At 36.0% G+C, this 18438-nt stretch overlaps 2 protein-coding genes across 9 annotated transcripts; one reads left to right on the forward strand and one right to left on the reverse strand.

Moving 5' to 3' along the window:
* On the reverse strand, positions 1-5086 carry fam210aa (family with sequence similarity 210 member Aa). 8 transcript variants are annotated; one of them, XM_079878289.1, is made up of 5 exons: positions 5039-5086; positions 4201-4243; positions 3133-3522; positions 1333-1444; positions 1-995 (listed from the first exon to the last, which is right to left on the reverse strand). In XM_079878289.1, the coding sequence occupies exons 3-5, from the start codon at positions 3492-3494 to the stop codon at positions 729-731; spliced, it is 741 nt and encodes a 246-aa protein (XP_079734415.1). In that variant the 5' UTR covers positions 3495-3522; positions 4201-4243; positions 5039-5086; the 3' UTR covers positions 1-728. The 8 variants fall into 8 exon arrangements, with proteins under 8 accessions (XP_079734415.1, XP_079734416.1, XP_079734418.1 ...); XM_079878290.1 differs by having other exon boundaries at positions 4201-4240; positions 5039-5069; XM_079878292.1 differs by having other exon boundaries at positions 3133-3564; positions 5039-5064.
* Positions 5071-15057, forward strand: rnmt (RNA (guanine-7-) methyltransferase). Its single transcript, XM_079878274.1, has 11 exons — positions 5071-5167; positions 5529-5686; positions 6608-6746; positions 6886-7008; positions 7308-7423; positions 7570-7751; positions 9007-9171; positions 9457-9574; positions 12901-13002; positions 13093-13126; positions 14897-15057. Exons 1-11 carry the CDS (start codon positions 5149-5151, stop codon positions 14932-14934), a joined length of 1194 nt encoding a protein of 397 aa, XP_079734400.1. The 5' UTR covers positions 5071-5148; the 3' UTR covers positions 14935-15057.
* The last annotated feature ends 3381 nt before the right edge of the window (positions 15058-18438 follow it).

The following is an 18438-nucleotide window of genomic DNA, read 5'->3' on the forward strand; positions in this document are numbered from 1 at the left end:
TTTAAAGCAAAAACAGGGCTTTGAAAAATATGTGACAGTACCAAATGAAAATAAAGGTTGCATAAATGAAACATGAATATGGCAGGAATCTACTGAATTTGAAACAGGACGTAAAGGCTGTTGATGATTTGCAGAATGACTGTCAGGACAATTTATGACTTTTCCCCCCTGCATTATAAGCAACGGTACAAGTTGTGTTACATCTTAACGTACATTTACAACTTTCTGACAAACACTACTTTGCATAATAACTAAAGTTACAATCAATTTTCAAGATTTTACAATATGACCATTTCATTCTCAGTAACTTGTGTGACACGTCTCAATCCATAACTTAAACATTATTTAACATATGTGAGAATTGAAAGAGGCAGTGCTATTTGTTAGGGAACAAAGCTTTAAATATATAATATTGGGCACATTACACACACTCTCATCCGTTAAAAGGTTTTCAAGTTAAGTCCAATGCCTTTCAATAGACTTGTGTGCTGTAATATTTTATATCAAAAATCTATGGTCAATTTATGAATCATAATACCACATTTTTTGTAATAGTTTAGGCTATTACGTGAACAGTGAGTGTAGAGCATACAGCCTACATTATATTTTAAAAATACTAAAGACAGGTTGCTTTCCTTAAAGTGTATTATATTGTTAAATAACGTGAATCTTCATGACATTATGGGAAGATAAAGTCACTTCATGACCTTTCGTAAATGTATATAAACCTATTCCTTTTTCTTTCGGAAAGACACTTTGTCTTTGGTTTCTTGAAGTTTTTCGGTGAACTTGTCTTTCGTTTCCTCCATTCTCTCGGATAAACGATCCTTGGTCTCTTCCATTTTCCCAGAGATCCTCTCTTTGGTCTCCTCCATCTTCTCCTGGAGGTATTCCTTCACGGGCGGAGGAGTGGACATGTAGCCGTGCTTCCTCAGGTACTTCACGGACAGTGACGTTCCTCCTAGAGTCGCGGTGTACCTCGCAGGTGTGGCGATCTTTAGGAGATCAAGAAAATGAAACCAGCGTCACATTAACTTGAACTGAAAAGAAGTTTGTTCATGTAGTGTGTGACTCTCACAAGGTTTGAAGTCAATGACATTCTAATTCATTCGATTCAGATGAGCTGTCGTGTAGGTGACAAGATTCTGTCTGAAAATGCATTTTATTTATTCAATTTTATGATACAAATTGTCCAGGAAAACTGAACCTAAATTGTCTTAATTTTGCTTGCATCTCAGTGATATTAATAACTTAAATAATGAATTATTAGTAAATCAGTTAGTAAATCATTATATTTAAACAATTTATTTATTAAAAAATAACTTGGCCCACCTTGTACATGGCATATGCCGTCAGTGCATAGCCACTCTGAGAGTTCTCCAGGAGTTTCACAACCTTGTCAGGAAACCCAACATACTCAAGAAATGGCACCAAATTCACTCCTCTAAACAAAAAAACAAAGAGAGAGAGACAGAAAGCATATTATAACTTGTATGACTTTCTTCTGTGGAATTTGACAAAACATATTTTGAAGAATATTTTGCTGACCATTGACTTCCATTGTATGGAGAAAAAAACAATAACAATAACAAAAAAGACATTTCTAAAAAGAAAAATCTTTTAAGTTCCACAAAAAAAAAAAATGTTTTACAGGTATAAATGACACAAGGGCGAGTAAATGATGACACTTTTCATTTCTGGGTGAAATTATCTCTTTAAGACCATCATTAGAAAAAAAAAAAAAAAAAGATTCTTAAAGGGATAGTTCATCCAAAAATTCTGTCATTCATACCTTTAAAACGTACTTTTTTTCGTGGAACATAATTTCTTCATAATATTCATATTTCATATTCAATGAATTTCTTTCTTCTGCTATGGGCATATGGAAGTCAATGGGGTCCATCAACTATTTGGTTACCGACATTCTTTAAAATATCTTCTTTTGTGTTCAGCAGAAGAGAGAAATTCATACAGGCTTGGAACAACTTGAGGAGTAAATGATGACAGAATTTTCATTTTTGGGTGAACTATCCCTTTAAAAGCTGTCCTGAAACACAATAGTGAAACCGCTTCAAAAAGCAGATCAATTTAATAAGTGGACATTTTTTAGTCTTTTGATGATATTTGGTAACAGAATGAAGTATTTAGAGCAAACAACAATTGTTTTTTTAAAGTATTTAAAAAAAGATCTTGAAGTACTTGATATCAACTTAATACAATACTTAACATAATAATCAAATGTTTAAACAGCTCAAATATTCAAGTGTGAAGATTAGCGGGGAACGTATGACAAGGCAAACTGATAACTCAGAGCTTCTCTGCAGAGTGAAGTCATGGTGAATGAAATAGCCCATATTCAAGCATCCATTACCACCTCCCACATTTCTGAAATGTCTAGACAGTGGTGACCCACATTCAGCCAGATGTATTGCAGAGTAAACATTCCAGTGTGCCATTTACCTCAATCCAGCATACGCCATATACAGACAGAATGACCAGGCAAAAAGAAAATTACCTATATAACCCCACAGACACCTGGTCAACAGATTACCGCCTGAGAACCAACACCTCAGGAAATCTGACAGACATTCCTTATTTATCGGTTTGTTTTGTCAGAATTTAACTTTATGTTGTGCTTCTTTGTGGGATACCGGTCATATTTCTTCTTACTTTCTTCGACTTTAATAAACTAGAATGAACTATCATCAACAACACACCGATATATCTGGCAGGCCGATACATTAATAAAGAGTATATTATTTATATTTAAATATCATATTGCCTGCATTTTTTCGTGAAAGACTTCTATTAGTATTTTTTATTCAAATATGATCAATTTTATCATACAATTTTTTTATAACTGGTCATTAGCCCCCATCCTCTCTACATATCACGATATGGCTTAGTGTGTTTAAGTGATTTAAATAAATATATGCATTGTGTAATTCAGAGTGAAGCGCCGCACTGTGTACATTTACACGTGAACAGCTCATGATCCAGTTTTTACAGCGTCTCGGTTCTCAGTTAATAGTTACTGGATTTGACTAACAGGTTATTATTGTGGAGTAACTCTGGTACGCCATCTTAGCCTCTAACCTAAATTAACATAACTGTGATCCATCATCTACTTACTTCATTGCAGCATAATAAAATGTACCGAACCACACTGTAGACGTCAACAGGTGCACAGGGATCATGACTTTGCCATACTGCTTAAAGGTTTTCTTGAATCTCTGAATGAGACCGATGGATTTGTCCTGCAGAGGGTCTGGATCATCCTGCACTGGAGCTGAGTTTACCAGATGATCACTGCTGGTGTTCTTCTGAGAGGCCGGAGAGCAGAGCGCACTGGAGCTGCTGAGCCATCGTGCGTGTTTCCAGCACTGCTGGGTCGGGGGATGCAGTCTCTGTGCGGTCCGGCTACAGGACGGAGGACAGATCTGCAGCAGGACAGCAGTCTGCCTGAAGACACTAGCACACACAAACCGCTGCATCGCTAAACAAGCTTCTTCTCCCAAGGGTCTGTCAGCATAAAAACAAGCAGACAGTCTGACAGGGGCCTGACTGTGGGCGCAAGACAATGGATAAATACATCTCACAAAAAATCCAAAAAGAATTCTAGACAGATAAAACAGATTGACAAAGGATCCTTTATAATATAAATAGATGGCCAGTAGTACTAAAGATGCACAATATACAGTAGGGTGCAAAAACTTGAGACCACATTGAATTTATAATGATTAAATCCTGAAATATGTTTTAAGGATTAAAAATAAATAAAAATAAATATGAAATAAATTATACATTTTTACAAAAATTATTAAAAAACATATATTTGAAGAAATCTGTGACACTAATCATCTACAGTATGTAATTTAAAATAGAGGCGTTTGAACTAGTTTTTTCAGACTTTTCTGAATCTGCATCTGTGAGCATCTCAGTATCTACCCTAATTTACCTTTATTTATTTATTTTGGTGTTACATTGATATTGGAAGCACAAATATTTACATGCATAATGTGTATTAATACTAATAAACATTTGTCCATATTTTTCTACTGTACATTACAATGTGTTGACGCCTGCAATTCAATTGAAGCATGGGATTTCACTTATTTTTTGGATGAAAACAGGCAAACCCTGTACATTAATAAAAACTATCGGGTATCATATCACTTTGACGTGGATTACTTTCTCTACCTTCAATATCCCATCGAGAATGACGTCACTGGTGTTGGAACTGCTGAAAACATTAAGAAAAACATAATCTGCACATGCTCAATCACATTCATAAAGAAACTCTGGAAATAATCACAGACTAACCTCCTCAAAATCGTATTTAAAACTCAGATATATTAGTATAACTTCACATGTGTGAAGTATCCTACGATAGGCACCAAAAGTGAATCAGCTAGCATTGCTAAGGGATGTCTACTGTCTAAGTTAATCTACTAAACGAATCAAAGTTTCACTCGTCCTCCTGTCTAAACACACAGAAACGATACTATAGAAATATGCACAGTTACATACATGAGTGACTAGATCCGGCATGATGTGATTTTCCCACCACAAACACTTTCCTGTCCCTTCTGTCATTCACAACTCCCCACCAGACGCAGCGACATTACACATGGTGACTGTACTCGCACTGTATTGTGGGAAATGTAGTACAGTCGAGCTGTAGAGCTTTTCTCCCTGGAGCAATGTTTCTCTCTGGAACTACATTTCCCATAATGCACGGCAACGTCGCGAATGATGAGTCTTTACACGTGCTTATGGACGTGTTTTAATACAAAATAAATGAAAATACGTTAAAATGCGGTGATATGTATGTGTATGTGGGGAACAAATACGGAAATTTTCGTAATTTATTCCTCCTGTTCTAAATGTATACCATGTATGTACTGTATCTGTCTTGCTGTTACACTTAAGTTATGTTTAGAATCATTTACTTCCATTAACTAGTACTAAAACAGTATTCCAAGTTGGCAGTATGCAGTGCTGCGAGTGATTAGTCAGAAGTAAGTAGCTAACTTACTTGAAGCATTTCGACTGCTGTTATCGACGCCAGTCCTTTAGGCGGCGCTGCGCTGGTTTTCTCATATAATACTGCAGTGAAGATCGGGAAGTGCGCTGTTTGTTGGATACATGATGGCGCAAAACTCAAGTGAGTGCAGCAACATTGTTTCAGTCTTCAGTGATCTGTGTGTTACACAATCACGGCGTTGAGCACATAAACTCTTAATATGATTTATGTTTGTCTCATTTCAAAGTCAACTAGACTCAATCAGTCTGCAGATGAAACACGTGCCGAGACGGACGCTTGACATGAGCTGTTGAAATGAACGCAACACTGTCGCACTACAATTTTACGTTTATATTAGTCTATCTACGTAAACTTCATATATACGCATTGCTTTCATTTAAATAATTGAAATCATGACTTATGTTTTTCCCCCCTGTGGTCCATTACTATTTTTAAAAGGCGAATGCACATTCATAACATAAATATGCTTTTCTATGCACAGGATTGTTTGAGGCGGACAGTAAATATGCTGATCCAAAGGACGATCAGGACAGCATAAGATCTTTAGATGGTTCCCAGACTTCATCATCATCATCCTCACTGAAGAGACACAGGGACGGTGATGAGGGGTATGAAGATCACTCTCCCAGGAAGAAGCTGGTAAGCTCGCACCATCATAATTGACATGTAATGTTCCATAGACATGTACATTTCTATGTAATGTACGTTGACTCTTTATAAACTCAAGACTTTATAAACTAGTTGTTTACTCCAGGGAATTTTCTCTGGATATTTACTGTTTATTAAAATTGAGTTGAAGTGCTCAGTCAGGATATATATTTTTTGACAGAAATAAAAACGAGCCAGACTGAAGTACAATATGTTTCAATAGATTTTACTGTTGTTTAACAACTTGCAAGTCCTTCAGTTGTTTCCTAATAAAACTAAACTATAAGACAAGAACTCCATAAAACAGTTGAAAGTTCTGAAATTTAAGAGGCTTTGCTTAAAAACATTTAAAAAAAAAAGTGTAATGTTTCCAAAGTCATGACAGGTACTGTTAATCACAGACTAATGCAATCTTCATAAAATTCAATATGATCACCCTGACTAAGGTTAATAATTATTATTATTATTTCCACAACATATATGTATTTAAAATGCATGAAATGTATAAAATGTTAAATGGACCCTTTCCAAATGTCCTCAGAAGCAGAAGTTGTCATAGTTCGGTAAACTTTTATGGCTGTGAACGGAAATTACAACAATTATCATTTTTGCACTCCCATTTGCTCCAATAACAAAAGAAAAAAAAATCCACAATAGCGTTTTTATGATTTTACAAAAGAAGAAAAAATATAGAGCGATTGATTACATCAGTCAGAAGAAGATGTCATTTGCCATCACTCCCTCAGCCATTGTATTAGAAATGCTCAAACAGCAGCGTTAACTAGTTTTCTGTTATTTAATGGCAAGGCAATATAACATAAAGTATAGTGTTACAAACATCAACAATAGAAAATATAGAAATGCAATATATCAAACCATTGCTCAGTTCAGTACATGCTTTATGTTTTGCAGGTCACAGAGGAATCATTACACAGTCAAAAAGTGGCCACACATTACAACAAACTTCAGGAGTGTGGCCTGGCAGAGCGTAATAAAAGCAGGATAGTCCACATGCGTAACTTCAACAACTGGTTGAAGAGCGTTCTTATTGGTGAGAAGAGCACAGGCTTACTTTTATCTCTCATGTTTCATGGCACAATATTGGTACATGGTACATGTTTGTTTGTGGTTGGGTGAGTCAGGGGTGAGAATTATTAACTGTTCCGAGGTCTGTGTGCTGGTCTCCTCAGGGGAGTTCTTGGATAAGGTGAGGCAAAGACGGAGAGATATAACTGTGCTGGATCTGGGCTGTGGCAAAGGTGGGGATCTTCTCAAATGGAAAAAAGGACGCATTGATAAACTGGTCTGTGCAGGTAACTACACAATCCTCTTCATACTTTCCAGTGTCTGTAAAGTTATATGGTCCTGTTTACACCATTATTAAGATTTCTCAATAAGCCATACCTTTTATCACAATTATTGCATGTTAGTGGTTTGCTAACAGTAAATAACACGTTGCAATGACATTTCAGTCCCTCCAGAATTCCTGATGTTAACAGCAGGTGTAAACAGGGCCTAACTTGCTCGTAAATGTATGAACTGCATCCTTTTTTTAAAATGTCTTCATATCGGGAATCACACTTACTTCTGTATTTATGTTTGCACTTCACAGATATCGCTGCTGTGTCCATTGAGCAGTGTCAGCAGCGCTATAATGACATCAGACGGAGGGGTCACCCAAACGACCGCACGTACTCTGCCGAGTTCATCACCGCAGACTGCAGCAGGGTACGAGCCAGTGTTTTTTCAGCTGTGCAAAAAATTACACCGTTTCATTTGTTAGAGGGACTCTGTTCATTGTCAAAAAGGAGAAACTTGAAAGTCATCATTCAGTTCCCGATGGTACAGGGTCACATACTCTCTGTCTTTCTCAGGAGCTGCTGTCGGAGAAGTTGCGAGACCCTGAGATGCAGTTCGACTTGTGCAGCTGTCAGTTTGTGTATCATTATTCCTTTGAGAGCGAGCAGCAGGCTGACACCATGCTGAGAAACGCCTGTGAGAGACTCCGGCCTGGAGGATTCTTCATCGGAACAACTCCAGATGCATATGAACTGGTGTAAGCTCTCATACACACTCTTACTATGATATTTATATCTATTACGGTTTAAATGCACAATGTGTTGTAGGGCTGGGCTAATTGTGATGTGTATATTAGGTTTGAATTTAAACATTGTGAATTATTTGGGTTTAGTTGCTGTGTTGCAGGGCGTTGTAACGGGAGGAGCGCATCCACAACAGGAGTTGCACATTCTGACTAGCACATGGCTTAGTTCAAGTTCACTTGTGCATTCCCGTCATTTTGTGCAGGAATAAGTTGTAATATTATGTTTATGTTGTATAAATATCTGATTCATATCATATAGGATGTACAGTATTTCGTTGAGTTAATTAGCTCGCTAAGAAAGCGCTTCAGTTGACGTGTAAATACAGGTAAATTCAGCTTTTAGCTTCTGCGCGTGCAGCTCAAACATCAGTGCTGTTATTTGAAACAGTAATATTAATTTTAGATGTTTAGTGTGTACAATTAATGTTTAAATTTGCACTGGTTCAAACTAGGCTACTACTGCATAAATTTGATTTCTGTTTAAAGGAGAACTCTGGTCAATTTTAACATTGAGCTCATTTTTTGGTAAATTTGGAGTGCTGTCAGTACAGAGAACAACGACAAAAATCGGTGTTGCCTACACCGTGTTATCCTCTTTTTAAAATTTGCACCCTGTTGACTTAAATGGGGCAAGTTTTAAACCTGCTTTTAGCCTCTTAACATCCTTGATGTGTCATTACAAGTGCCCAGCCATGTGAGTGATTCCTTCAGAGTCAACACGCGGTGAATCTGACTGCAGTAGATGTGCAAGATATGAATAAAAATGATGTTTTTTCAGCCAGCGCACATACCTGTATTTACATCATTAACCTACATATATTCTTTACTCAAATGTTTTAAAGCCTACAGAACTTTATTTTTAGCATTTTGATGCAAAAAATCATTCAATCTGTTTTAAACTGATTCATTGAAATGGACGGCTTGAATTTATTCATAGAAATGAATCGAACTTTCCAACACAATCTGCATTTTCGCTACTGATGTTTAAATCAGAGATGTGTGCAAAATATCTATGTCATTATGGTCAAATTAAAAACACCAAAATTGCAATATTAAAAATTGTGTGATTCACAACGCCAACCACATAACTGATATTGCAATTTATTCAAGTATTAAACCTCACACATGTTAGCTATGTTCTAAAGCAGAACAAAACAGTAATTTATTCATGATAACCAAAACTTTCAAATTGATTGTTTTTAAATAGGAAGCGCTTGGAGGAGTCAGACTCCAACAGCTTTGGAAATGAAGTGTTCAGTGTGACCTTCCAGAAGAAAGGGGAATACCCTCTGTTCGGCTGTCAGTATGACTTTAACCTGGAGGGGGTTGTCAATGTCCCAGAGTTTCTGGTGTATTTCCCCCTGTTTGAGGAGTAAGTGTCTCATCTCATCTCAAAATACATCGCATCAACATGATTGTTACTTTCCTGATGTGCCAGCAGAGGGTGCAACAGCTTCATAAATGTGTGCTGTAGTGTCAGAGATAGTCTTGATTTCTAAGTGTATTTCTGCTTCTAGAAAATTCATATACAAACATATTATTCAACTGTAATTTTTGTGTTATGGAAAAAATATCATCAATGATGATAGTCTTTTTAATAATTTCCAATTCTTTAATTTCTATTATTTTATTAATTTACTTCTTTTTTTCTGTCCAGAATGGCAAAAAAGTACAACATGCGCCTTGTTTACAAGAAAACCTTCAATGAATTCTTTGAGGAGAAAGTTAAAGATGAGAAGAACAAGGTTCTGATGCAGTGGATGCAGGCGCTGGAGGTATGTGTGCCGGACTGTCACTGGCTTTTCATAATTGATGAATCTGTTGATAGATTATTTTATCTATTCATTCTTTAGTCTCTTAACAATTTGATTTGATTCTGATGTTTTTATTGATTATTGCAAAACATCGTAACTACACATTTTGTCACTGTCAGTAAAATCAGGTTTCTCAGAATATGATCTGTCCTTACCAGTCACAGTACACATGCGAGCTGACGCTCACCAATACTTTAATGTGTGCTATAATTGCCTTTCTCTTTCTAGTCTTGATATTTTAACCCTTTAAGCCTACATACACATACATTTTTCAACTCTTAACAGTTACGACACACAAAACTCCACTGGTGCTAACTGAAAACATAGATTTCACGTGGCCTTTCATGAAATATGCACAAGATCATAGAAAATGGCACATCATTACATACAGTGAATGCTCCCTATTGAAATGAGTCCAAAATCAACATAATCCATTGCATCATTCACAAGATATTCCTCATGAAGAAACAATTTTAAAAATGCCCATTAGGGGGTGTCAAGGGTTAAACAAAAAGCTACCGTGGTTCCAAATGCTGTCCAGATGCAACTTTCATGTAGGGGAACATCACCAAAATAGAATTTTCCTCCTACCTTATTTCTTTCGTGAGTTATTGCGTGTCAAATAAGAAAGATATGTAAAATTATAATACATTTTTTTTTACTTTTTATAAGCAGTTTCTCAGCATGAGAATGTCCAAATAGAACACTTTTAAAATTGTAGAAACATTTTGACTCTCCTTGCTATAGTTTTGTATTTGTGTCTTTACTTTATGTATGTCACTCAGAAAAAAAACAACTCTAAGGCAGCGTGTCCACCAAAGCCAGGCGCTCTGCTGAAAACTCCTAGCTGTGGGCGCTTGAGAGCGTTTCAGTTGATACGGAATATCCGCTGAAGTGTTTGTAGTATCTCATTTCACAGATAGTTTGATTCTGTATTGTTTCTATATAAACATGTCTTTCAATGTAGAGTATTTGCTCTGGCTCTTGATTTAAATTCTTTTGTTTCGTTATTATGCTTGTCATCTGTTGACTTTGTGCAAGCAGAATGTGATGGTTTGTCGGTGTGGTTTTTGTCCCGCCCCTCCTCCACTGTGATTGGATGGCTGGGTATAAAGTGACAGTGATGTTTTACCCAAAGTTGAACATTCTTCAACTCTCGCCAAGCGCTCAGCGTTTCAGTGTAAAATAGACGCTCAGTGCCTCGTGGCGTTTTAAAAACGCATTTGAAAACAATTGGAAAAATAAGCTAGCCGCAGGAAAAAACGCTTTGGAGGACATACGGCCTAAAATGCCTTCAGGGCTTAAGGGGCTAAATGCAGCTGGTTTTAACTTATTTAGTTTGGAATGTGTTCTCTTTTTTCATTTGTTAGTTGTATTTAGTGTCATTTTATCAATTTTAAGTTTAGTATTAATTTAACTTCTGGTTTTGATGACATACTTTTTCATGACTCTGAAGTGATGTCGAATTAATTCATTTAATTTGTTTATAAAGTAACTATTTTATGGCATACTTTTGTTTTATTAGTTGTTTGTGTGTCCATGCATTTTCCTGTGTATGACTGATGTCTTCAGTGAGTTTGACTGCGTCCACAGAAGCGCACATCCTCAATCAAATGCAGTTGTTATAACTGCAAATTATCACAAATTGAGCATATTTAACACACTTTAAACCTCTTTTGCCTGTGAGAAATCCCCCTCACAATCTGCTGTAATCACATTAGCATGCCAGTGGCAATGTGAATATATCTGCTTCATCGTTCCGTTCTTTGTACCTCGCTTTATACATCTGTGATAATTTAACAGATTCCACATCTTCTAATTGTGATTATTGATATCTGGCTAATTTGGTTCTTTAAACAAATTTGCAGATTTGATTAAAATATCTGGATTAAGTTTGATATTACTTCGTGTTCTTGTGTCCATTGAGAGGGCAGATATATCGATCCTCAAAGCAATGCAATGATCAGCAATGCAGTGATCTTTACACTTTTTTTTCTTTTTTTTTTCAGTGTCAAGAGTAGCGTATTTTAAATGAGCAATTCATTTAAATTTACTCGTGAAGTAGATTATGCTTCATAATGGTCAATAACATTTCTAATGGCACATCAGACAGCATTTTGTAGGTTGTGCACTGCTTCAGGCCACCCATATAATAGCTGTCAGTCACCATTCAAATGAATGCATTATGGATACCTTTATAATGCATTATAGGTAAAGGCCTTAAGTAAAGTTACCAGCATATTTCTTGTAAGAAAGTAGCAATGGCTGAGACAGACTTTCACCTTTAAAAACGGTCAAATCTTGTTTATGTGATATACGTCTGATCCTGAGCAGGTTTGAGCTTACAGGCTTGTTGCTTTGACAAGAATTCCAGGATGAGCTTCAAAGAACCTAGCCTAACAATCCTAGATCATGTCAAATTGTCACCAGTAAAATCCAGATAACTGAGTAATCCACATACGGAGAATGGGCCCTTGAACTGGCTTAGAAAATGAAACTGATGAAACTGGTTTGATTTTTACCCTTTTCACTGTCAACCAGACCTCTTCCTTTTCTTCTGTAAAAATTATGGCATATCACGCATTTTGTCATGTATAAGGTATCAAATTGTCTGGCTTGAATACTGCTATTACTGTTCTAAACGATGAGACATACAATTTTCGCCTGGTGGACTATAAATTGGGTGAGAAATCCTATAGACTTAACACCGACAAAGAATATAGAATCTCGTAGAGATTTGGGGTTTGGCTCATTTGATTCAGACTAGCAACCAGCCAATAAGTAGTGACGCAAAAATGTCTTAGCCGTGCCCCTAGCAACAGTATAGTAAAATGAACTGGTATATCTCAGCACCATAACACTATATAGGGATATATTGGGGTGGGCTGTTTTGACTTGACAGGCAAGCAGTTTACATATCATTCGTTGAACTGTATAGCCACACCCTAGCAACCATAGTGTATCCTAGCAACTGCACACCAACGTGAATGTCAAATCTCAGCTCTACAAGATCATAGAGACATATATATATATATCATAGACATGTGACTGAAAATATCACCATGGTAAAGGTGTACAGACACCATAGCAACCATGTACAGCACCCTAGCAAAGGTATAGCAGTCATATCTATATACCAGAACATCATACACACTTTGGAGTTGCCTCTCTTGCAGTCACCCAGAACAGTAGAAACGGTTGTACTTAGTGTTATCTGTAGATAATGACGCCTATAGAACCATATCACCTTATCTTTCAAACAGTTTTGTGTCATCTTGTTGTCATAGCAATACCCTCCGGATGAGAGGGGCCGACTGGCGTCCGACAGTCCAGGGGAATATGACCATGCCAAGAGAATAGCTGCGAATCCTGCTGCTAGACATCCACTGGTGAGCCTTAATGTGTTTTTTTCTTTTCTTTAAAAACACAAAGAAAAAAATGTTTGTATCTTTGTGTTAATTGTGTTGTGTTCTCCACAGGGAACCTTGAGCAAGTCTGAGTGGGAGGCTACAAGTACGTGGTGATGTTCTTCCTGTTAAACCCTGGTGTCTTTTGATATAGAAAGATGCTTTAACTTTCTGAAACATCTCAGATGTTGTCTCTAAGTTTTTTTCCGATTTCACAAAACATGACAAAAAGATGTAAGATATTAATACAGAAGTCATGATTGGCTTGTTTGATCTTCATATTCATAAGTATGACATGCATGAAGTCTCATTTGTATTGAAAGCTCTGCCCGCATATAAGCCAAGCAATTAAAGACCCCCGCTGTGAAAACTCTTTTCTTCTAAAGATAAAGTAGTTAATATTTTCCTCCTACTGAAGTACAGCATATGGTTTGGCCATCAAAGAAAAAATGATTAACTTTGAAGAGCTTACTTGCATCTTCACTAACACAAAAGTAATGTCATGCTAGTACCTTCCTTGAAGCACCACGTATAAGATGGATATGGATATGAATGTGGTTTGCATTCAGTACTGTAGTATATATCAAAATGTTTATAATATTTCATGACACACACACTCTCCTAACGGTCCTCTCTCTCTGTTTCTATGTACGCTAACATTCAAAAGTTTGAAAAAAACGGAATACTTTTTTTATAAGCAAGGAATTAATGAAAAGTGACAGTTAATACATTTACATTTATACAAAGTATTTTTTTCATCAACTAATCCTGAATTTTTTTTATCACAGTTTATAAAAAAAAAATATGAAGCTGCACAACCGTATTTAACATTGATAATTAGAAAAGTTTCTTTAGCAGCAAATCAGCATATTAGAATGATTTCTGAAGGATCAAGTGACACTGAAGACTGGATGAATGATGATGAAAAAAATCACAGGAAGAAATTACATTTTCAAATATATTAACATAGAAAACAGTAATTTACAATTTGAATAATATTTCACAATATTACTGTTTTTTTTATATCAAATAAATGCAGCCTTTGTGAGCAGAAGAGACCTCTTTTCAAACGCATTAAAAAATCTTTTTGACTCTAAACTTTTGAATGGTAGTGTATCTTTGAAAAGTTTGATTTATTTTATTAAATATTTTAAAAAGATATAAAAAAAAATAATAATAATTCAAGTTTGTGTGCATAATTTTTTGTTATTTATGGAGAAATATTTAGTTAAATGCTTGGGTATATGTATTTAGATTTTTTTTTATGTTGTATTTAAAATAAAAATATTGAGATTTATTTATTCACAATTGAAGGTAACTCTGGTTTACACCTGGTATCAACATTAATTATGGGTGATCCAATTGAAATGAGATGTATTATATATATTATACTATTAGATTCATCCATGTAAGCCGCCTAACAAGGGTTTTTGAAAGTGAATGTGTAGTTGAGTGTGACAAAAAAAAGGAGGTGTGGGTCTCCACAAAATCCGAACGCAAGTGGTCCTTGTTAAATAATAGGCGATCTGGTGCTGGAATGTGAAACGCATCTTAATACCAGGTGGAACCAGGCTTTCTTGTTCGCTCGATTTCCGGGAAATTATATATCATTTGTAGGTGTCATGGAGCCTCTATCAATATGAGAGAGGCTCCTGGGCATTTCAGGAGAGGTGGGATGTGTGCATTGTTTTATGATTAGTCCACAAAGAAGTATCATCAGCATTCACTTTCACATTTGTGTACTTCCATAGAGTATATGTCTGGTCTTAATTTATTTCAAAATAAGTGATATTTTAGTACATTTTGCATGTGATTACCATGATGTCTCGTCCTTAACCTTGACAAACAACACTCCTTCCTTTTTCTTTTTTTTTAGGCATATACCTGGTGTATGTGTTTGAGAAAATGTCATGAGTCTGAGGGATTCACCATCGAGCTGATGTATCTGGATGAGTGGAATCTCATTGTCATTCATTCAGTTTCCAAAAGCCTGCTGACCGTGTCCATTCTGCAAACTATCAAATATTTTTATACAAACGGAGCTTTTCTTTCGTGAGTGTTGGTGTGTTTTGAGCTTGTGTAAGGAAGTGAATACAATGCAAATGATCAATATTCTGTCTGAGACTGTTTGTCTGTAACCTTTTCACCCGCTACCCTTTCTCTTCAAGTCAAGCAATGTACTAACCCTGTAGATCTTAGTCATCCAGTCCCTTTGGGTTTTACTTGAATTGTGGTCTACCCTTCCCTTCAAGCTCGACTGAACTCTGTCTTGAGTAGGTTTTTTTTTTTTAGTTAAAACTGTAAAGTTTTAATTGATATCATGTTTAATGTATGACTGGGCTGTTTTCTGAGGGAGGAGTTTGTCCAATTTAAGACAGAACTTCAACTTTAATCCATAAAATCTGGATTTTTTTTTTTTTTTAACTTGTCATTTTAGTAATTATAGCGCAATGTGTTTCTCTCCAAATGTATTTGAATACCAGAAAATACGTTTATTTCTGTCTTTACCCTTCTGATTTCAGTATGTAGAGTGTTGTTAGTCCTGAAGTTTGTCAGGGAATTAAAACCTGGTATAGGAATATTAAACCTTGAATTACATAAATTGTATCCCTGTGTCTATTAAGATTATTTTCAAGGTACAATACACTTGCTGTATACACTCTAACATTACACAAATCTAATGGTCATTGCAGGAAATTACAGTATCATTAAACAATATTATTAGAGCTTCAATTTCAAAGTTTTCTGAAATTGTAAAATGTTACAAAATATTAGAACATTACAATTTGAATACACTTTAAAATAATGTATTCCTTTGATGGCAAAACTGAACTTTCTGTAGCCATTACTTTAGTCTTCAGTGTCACATGATCCTTCATTCTAACATGCTGATTTGGTGCTCAAGAAACATTTCTTCTTATTAATGTTGAAAAAAGTTCTTTATCAAAGGAAATTGTGATACTCTATTAAAAGAAATGAGAGAAAATAAATACTTTTACTCAGCAAGGATGCAGTAAATTGATCAAAAGTGACAGTAAAGACATTTACAGATGTCTTTACATACAGATTCTTTTCTTTCAAATAAATTCAAAGAATCTTCAAAAAAAAAAAAAAATTCCAGATTCCACAAAAATAATGCAGCACAACTGTTTTCAACATTATTAATAAATGTTTCTTGAGCACCAAATCAGCATATTAGAATGATTTCTGATGGTTCTTTCTATTTTTTATTTTAAATTGTAATATTTCACAGTATTACCATCTTTATTATTTTGACCAAATAAATTAAGCCTTGCTGAGCATAAACGTCTTCTTTCAAAAACATTTTAATGATCCCAAAATTTTGACTGGTAGTGTATATCGTGCAAACATGTTATTACAGAGAATGGTGTGAAAACCAACTCGTGAGTGGCAGTTCTGTGGACTAAATTGCTTTTTTAATGAGAGGTCAGAATGGTTGAAGCTGACGACAGTAGTTAAAATAATCATGCAATTGCTATGTCTGTCAGGTTAGAGCAGGAAACTGAGGCCAAACTAGCGACAAGCCCACAAAAAATAGACAGCAGAATATTGGAAAAATGATGCCTGTCTGACGCATCTTTCTGTGGTGACATGCAGATGGCAGGATTAAAATGTGTAAACAAGATAAATGGATTCATCCTTGAGTCAACAGTTCAGACTGGTGGTGGTGTAGTGGTGTGAGTATTTGTTCTGACACGCATTAGGCCTCTTAATACCAACTGAGTTTAAAGTCTCCATGAAATCAAAATAGACATTTCAAATTGGGATATTGGGTCATATAACTGATTTTTTCATGTGCCCTCATAATATTTAATCTAAATAACTTCCCCTCTCTCTTGCAGCAACATCTCTTCTCTGATGACGTGTCACTCACATTAGATCATAGCAGTAGCAAACCACAATGATCCAATGATACAAACAATTCCCTTTGGACAAAATCAAGTCCCACCCTACATTTTTTCTTGTTCAAGAAGCCATTACTTGGATATACGTCACAATAGGGAAGAAAGGATTGTCGCAACTTCCGTATCATGTCGACTTTAAGGGAATTTTCCTGATTAAATACAAATTAAGATCTACATCTGCAACAAATGTTGACATGAATACACTTGATTTACATGCATAAATGTTAATCATGTATTCTTAAAGTATTTTTAATTACTCTGTATGAAAATGTGAGTTATAAATTTGTACAAATCATCCTTTCATCTTATGTTAAAAATAATCTTGTGATACTTTTGAAATTGTGAATTTTACTATGTATTCTGATACAATTTGTTGCCTTAAAGACAATTCTCCCCATAATCTACCTGAGTATTGTTGCTGTGGAGCTGAGACACAAGGAAAGGAAACAAGGATGCAAATTAGAAATGAGAAGCATCCAGGGTTTCCTTCCTTTCCTGCATCTCAGCTCCACCTCCGTAGGATGTTTCCTTGCTCATGACTCCTCAGCAAGCTTCCTTGTTCCTTGCCTCCTTGCGGTGCAATTAGAGAATTGAGATGTCCTTCAAGATGGCTGAGTTTGAATATTTATTTACCACAATAGTGATTACTCATTAGAAATGACATCAAAAGTGGAAAACGTTGGTCAAAAACATTTACACACAAAATGACCACCAACCACAACTTTCAGACGCAATCGTTCTGTTTTAGCTTAACTGTCACGGAATGGAATGCACAGGATTGTGGGATTTCAAAGGTAGCGAAGGATACATCTATGCTGCCTTCAAAAATCATTCAGATGAATGTATCTCAGGAAACAGGAAGTGAAGCAAGCTAACATTGGATTCGTACATGCCTTGATGCCTTCCTACCTTGCAATGCATCCTCTGAAGGCAGTGTTTCACTGATTTCAAAGATTTCAGACACAGCCCCATAATGCTACAACAAAGATTAACCCCTAACCGAACAGGCAGCTTTCACGACCAATTGTAAAGACCTTTCGACGCGGCCCCTACCTTTTGGCACTCTGACCTGCAGAGACCCACACCTGAAGAGGTGCCCAACCCAGTATTAGAGAGCCCAAACCAAAAGCCATTGGCGCCTGCAGCTGGACATCCAACTGACCTGAGAAAAGTTTTCCGTGCAAATATTTCAGCATTTACTATTATGTGTCCCATATTTCTGTCGACTCAACCAGTGATGCCAATCATTTGTTAATTAAACATTCCTTTGAGTCGGTTCTTTCTTTTCAGTGAAATGACCAAACACATTTGCAAAGCAGTCTGATTGATTTGCAGTCATCCTTACTGCTCTCTCTGTGAATCATGAAGTGGTTTCTCTGTCAGTAAAACAAACAGATGGTTGATGTGCTCAGATTATTTTTTATTAACTGAACAGACCAAAACACGACATGGTTTGTATAGTACTGATTACTGACATCCGTCCATCTACCAT

Source organism: Squalius cephalus (genome assembly GCF_949319135.1).
Source record: "Squalius cephalus genome assembly, chromosome: 8".
Lineage (NCBI taxonomy): Eukaryota > Metazoa > Chordata > Actinopteri > Cypriniformes > Leuciscidae > Squalius > Squalius cephalus.

Excerpts from the sequence above, each read along its gene's own strand:
- fam210aa (XM_079878289.1), bottom strand. The coding sequence starts at position 3,494 with ATGCAGCGGTTTGTGTGTGCTAGTGTCTTCAGGCAGACTGCTGTCCTG. Across the intron at positions 1,445-3,132 it reads TTTTATTATGCTGCAATGAA|AGGAGTGAATTTGGTGCCAT; the intron begins GTAAGTAGATGA and ends TTTTTTGTTTAG. Across the intron at positions 996-1,332 it reads CGGCATATGCCATGTACAAG|ATCGCCACACCTGCGAGGTA; the intron begins GTGGGCCAAGTT and ends GATCTCCTAAAG.
- rnmt (XM_079878274.1), top strand. Across the intron at positions 5,687-6,607 it reads ACTCTCCCAGGAAGAAGCTG|GTCACAGAGGAATCATTACA; the intron begins GTAAGCTCGCAC and ends TATGTTTTGCAG. Across the intron at positions 13,127-14,896 it reads GTCTGAGTGGGAGGCTACAA|GCATATACCTGGTGTATGTG; the intron begins GTACGTGGTGAT and ends CTTTTTTTTTAG.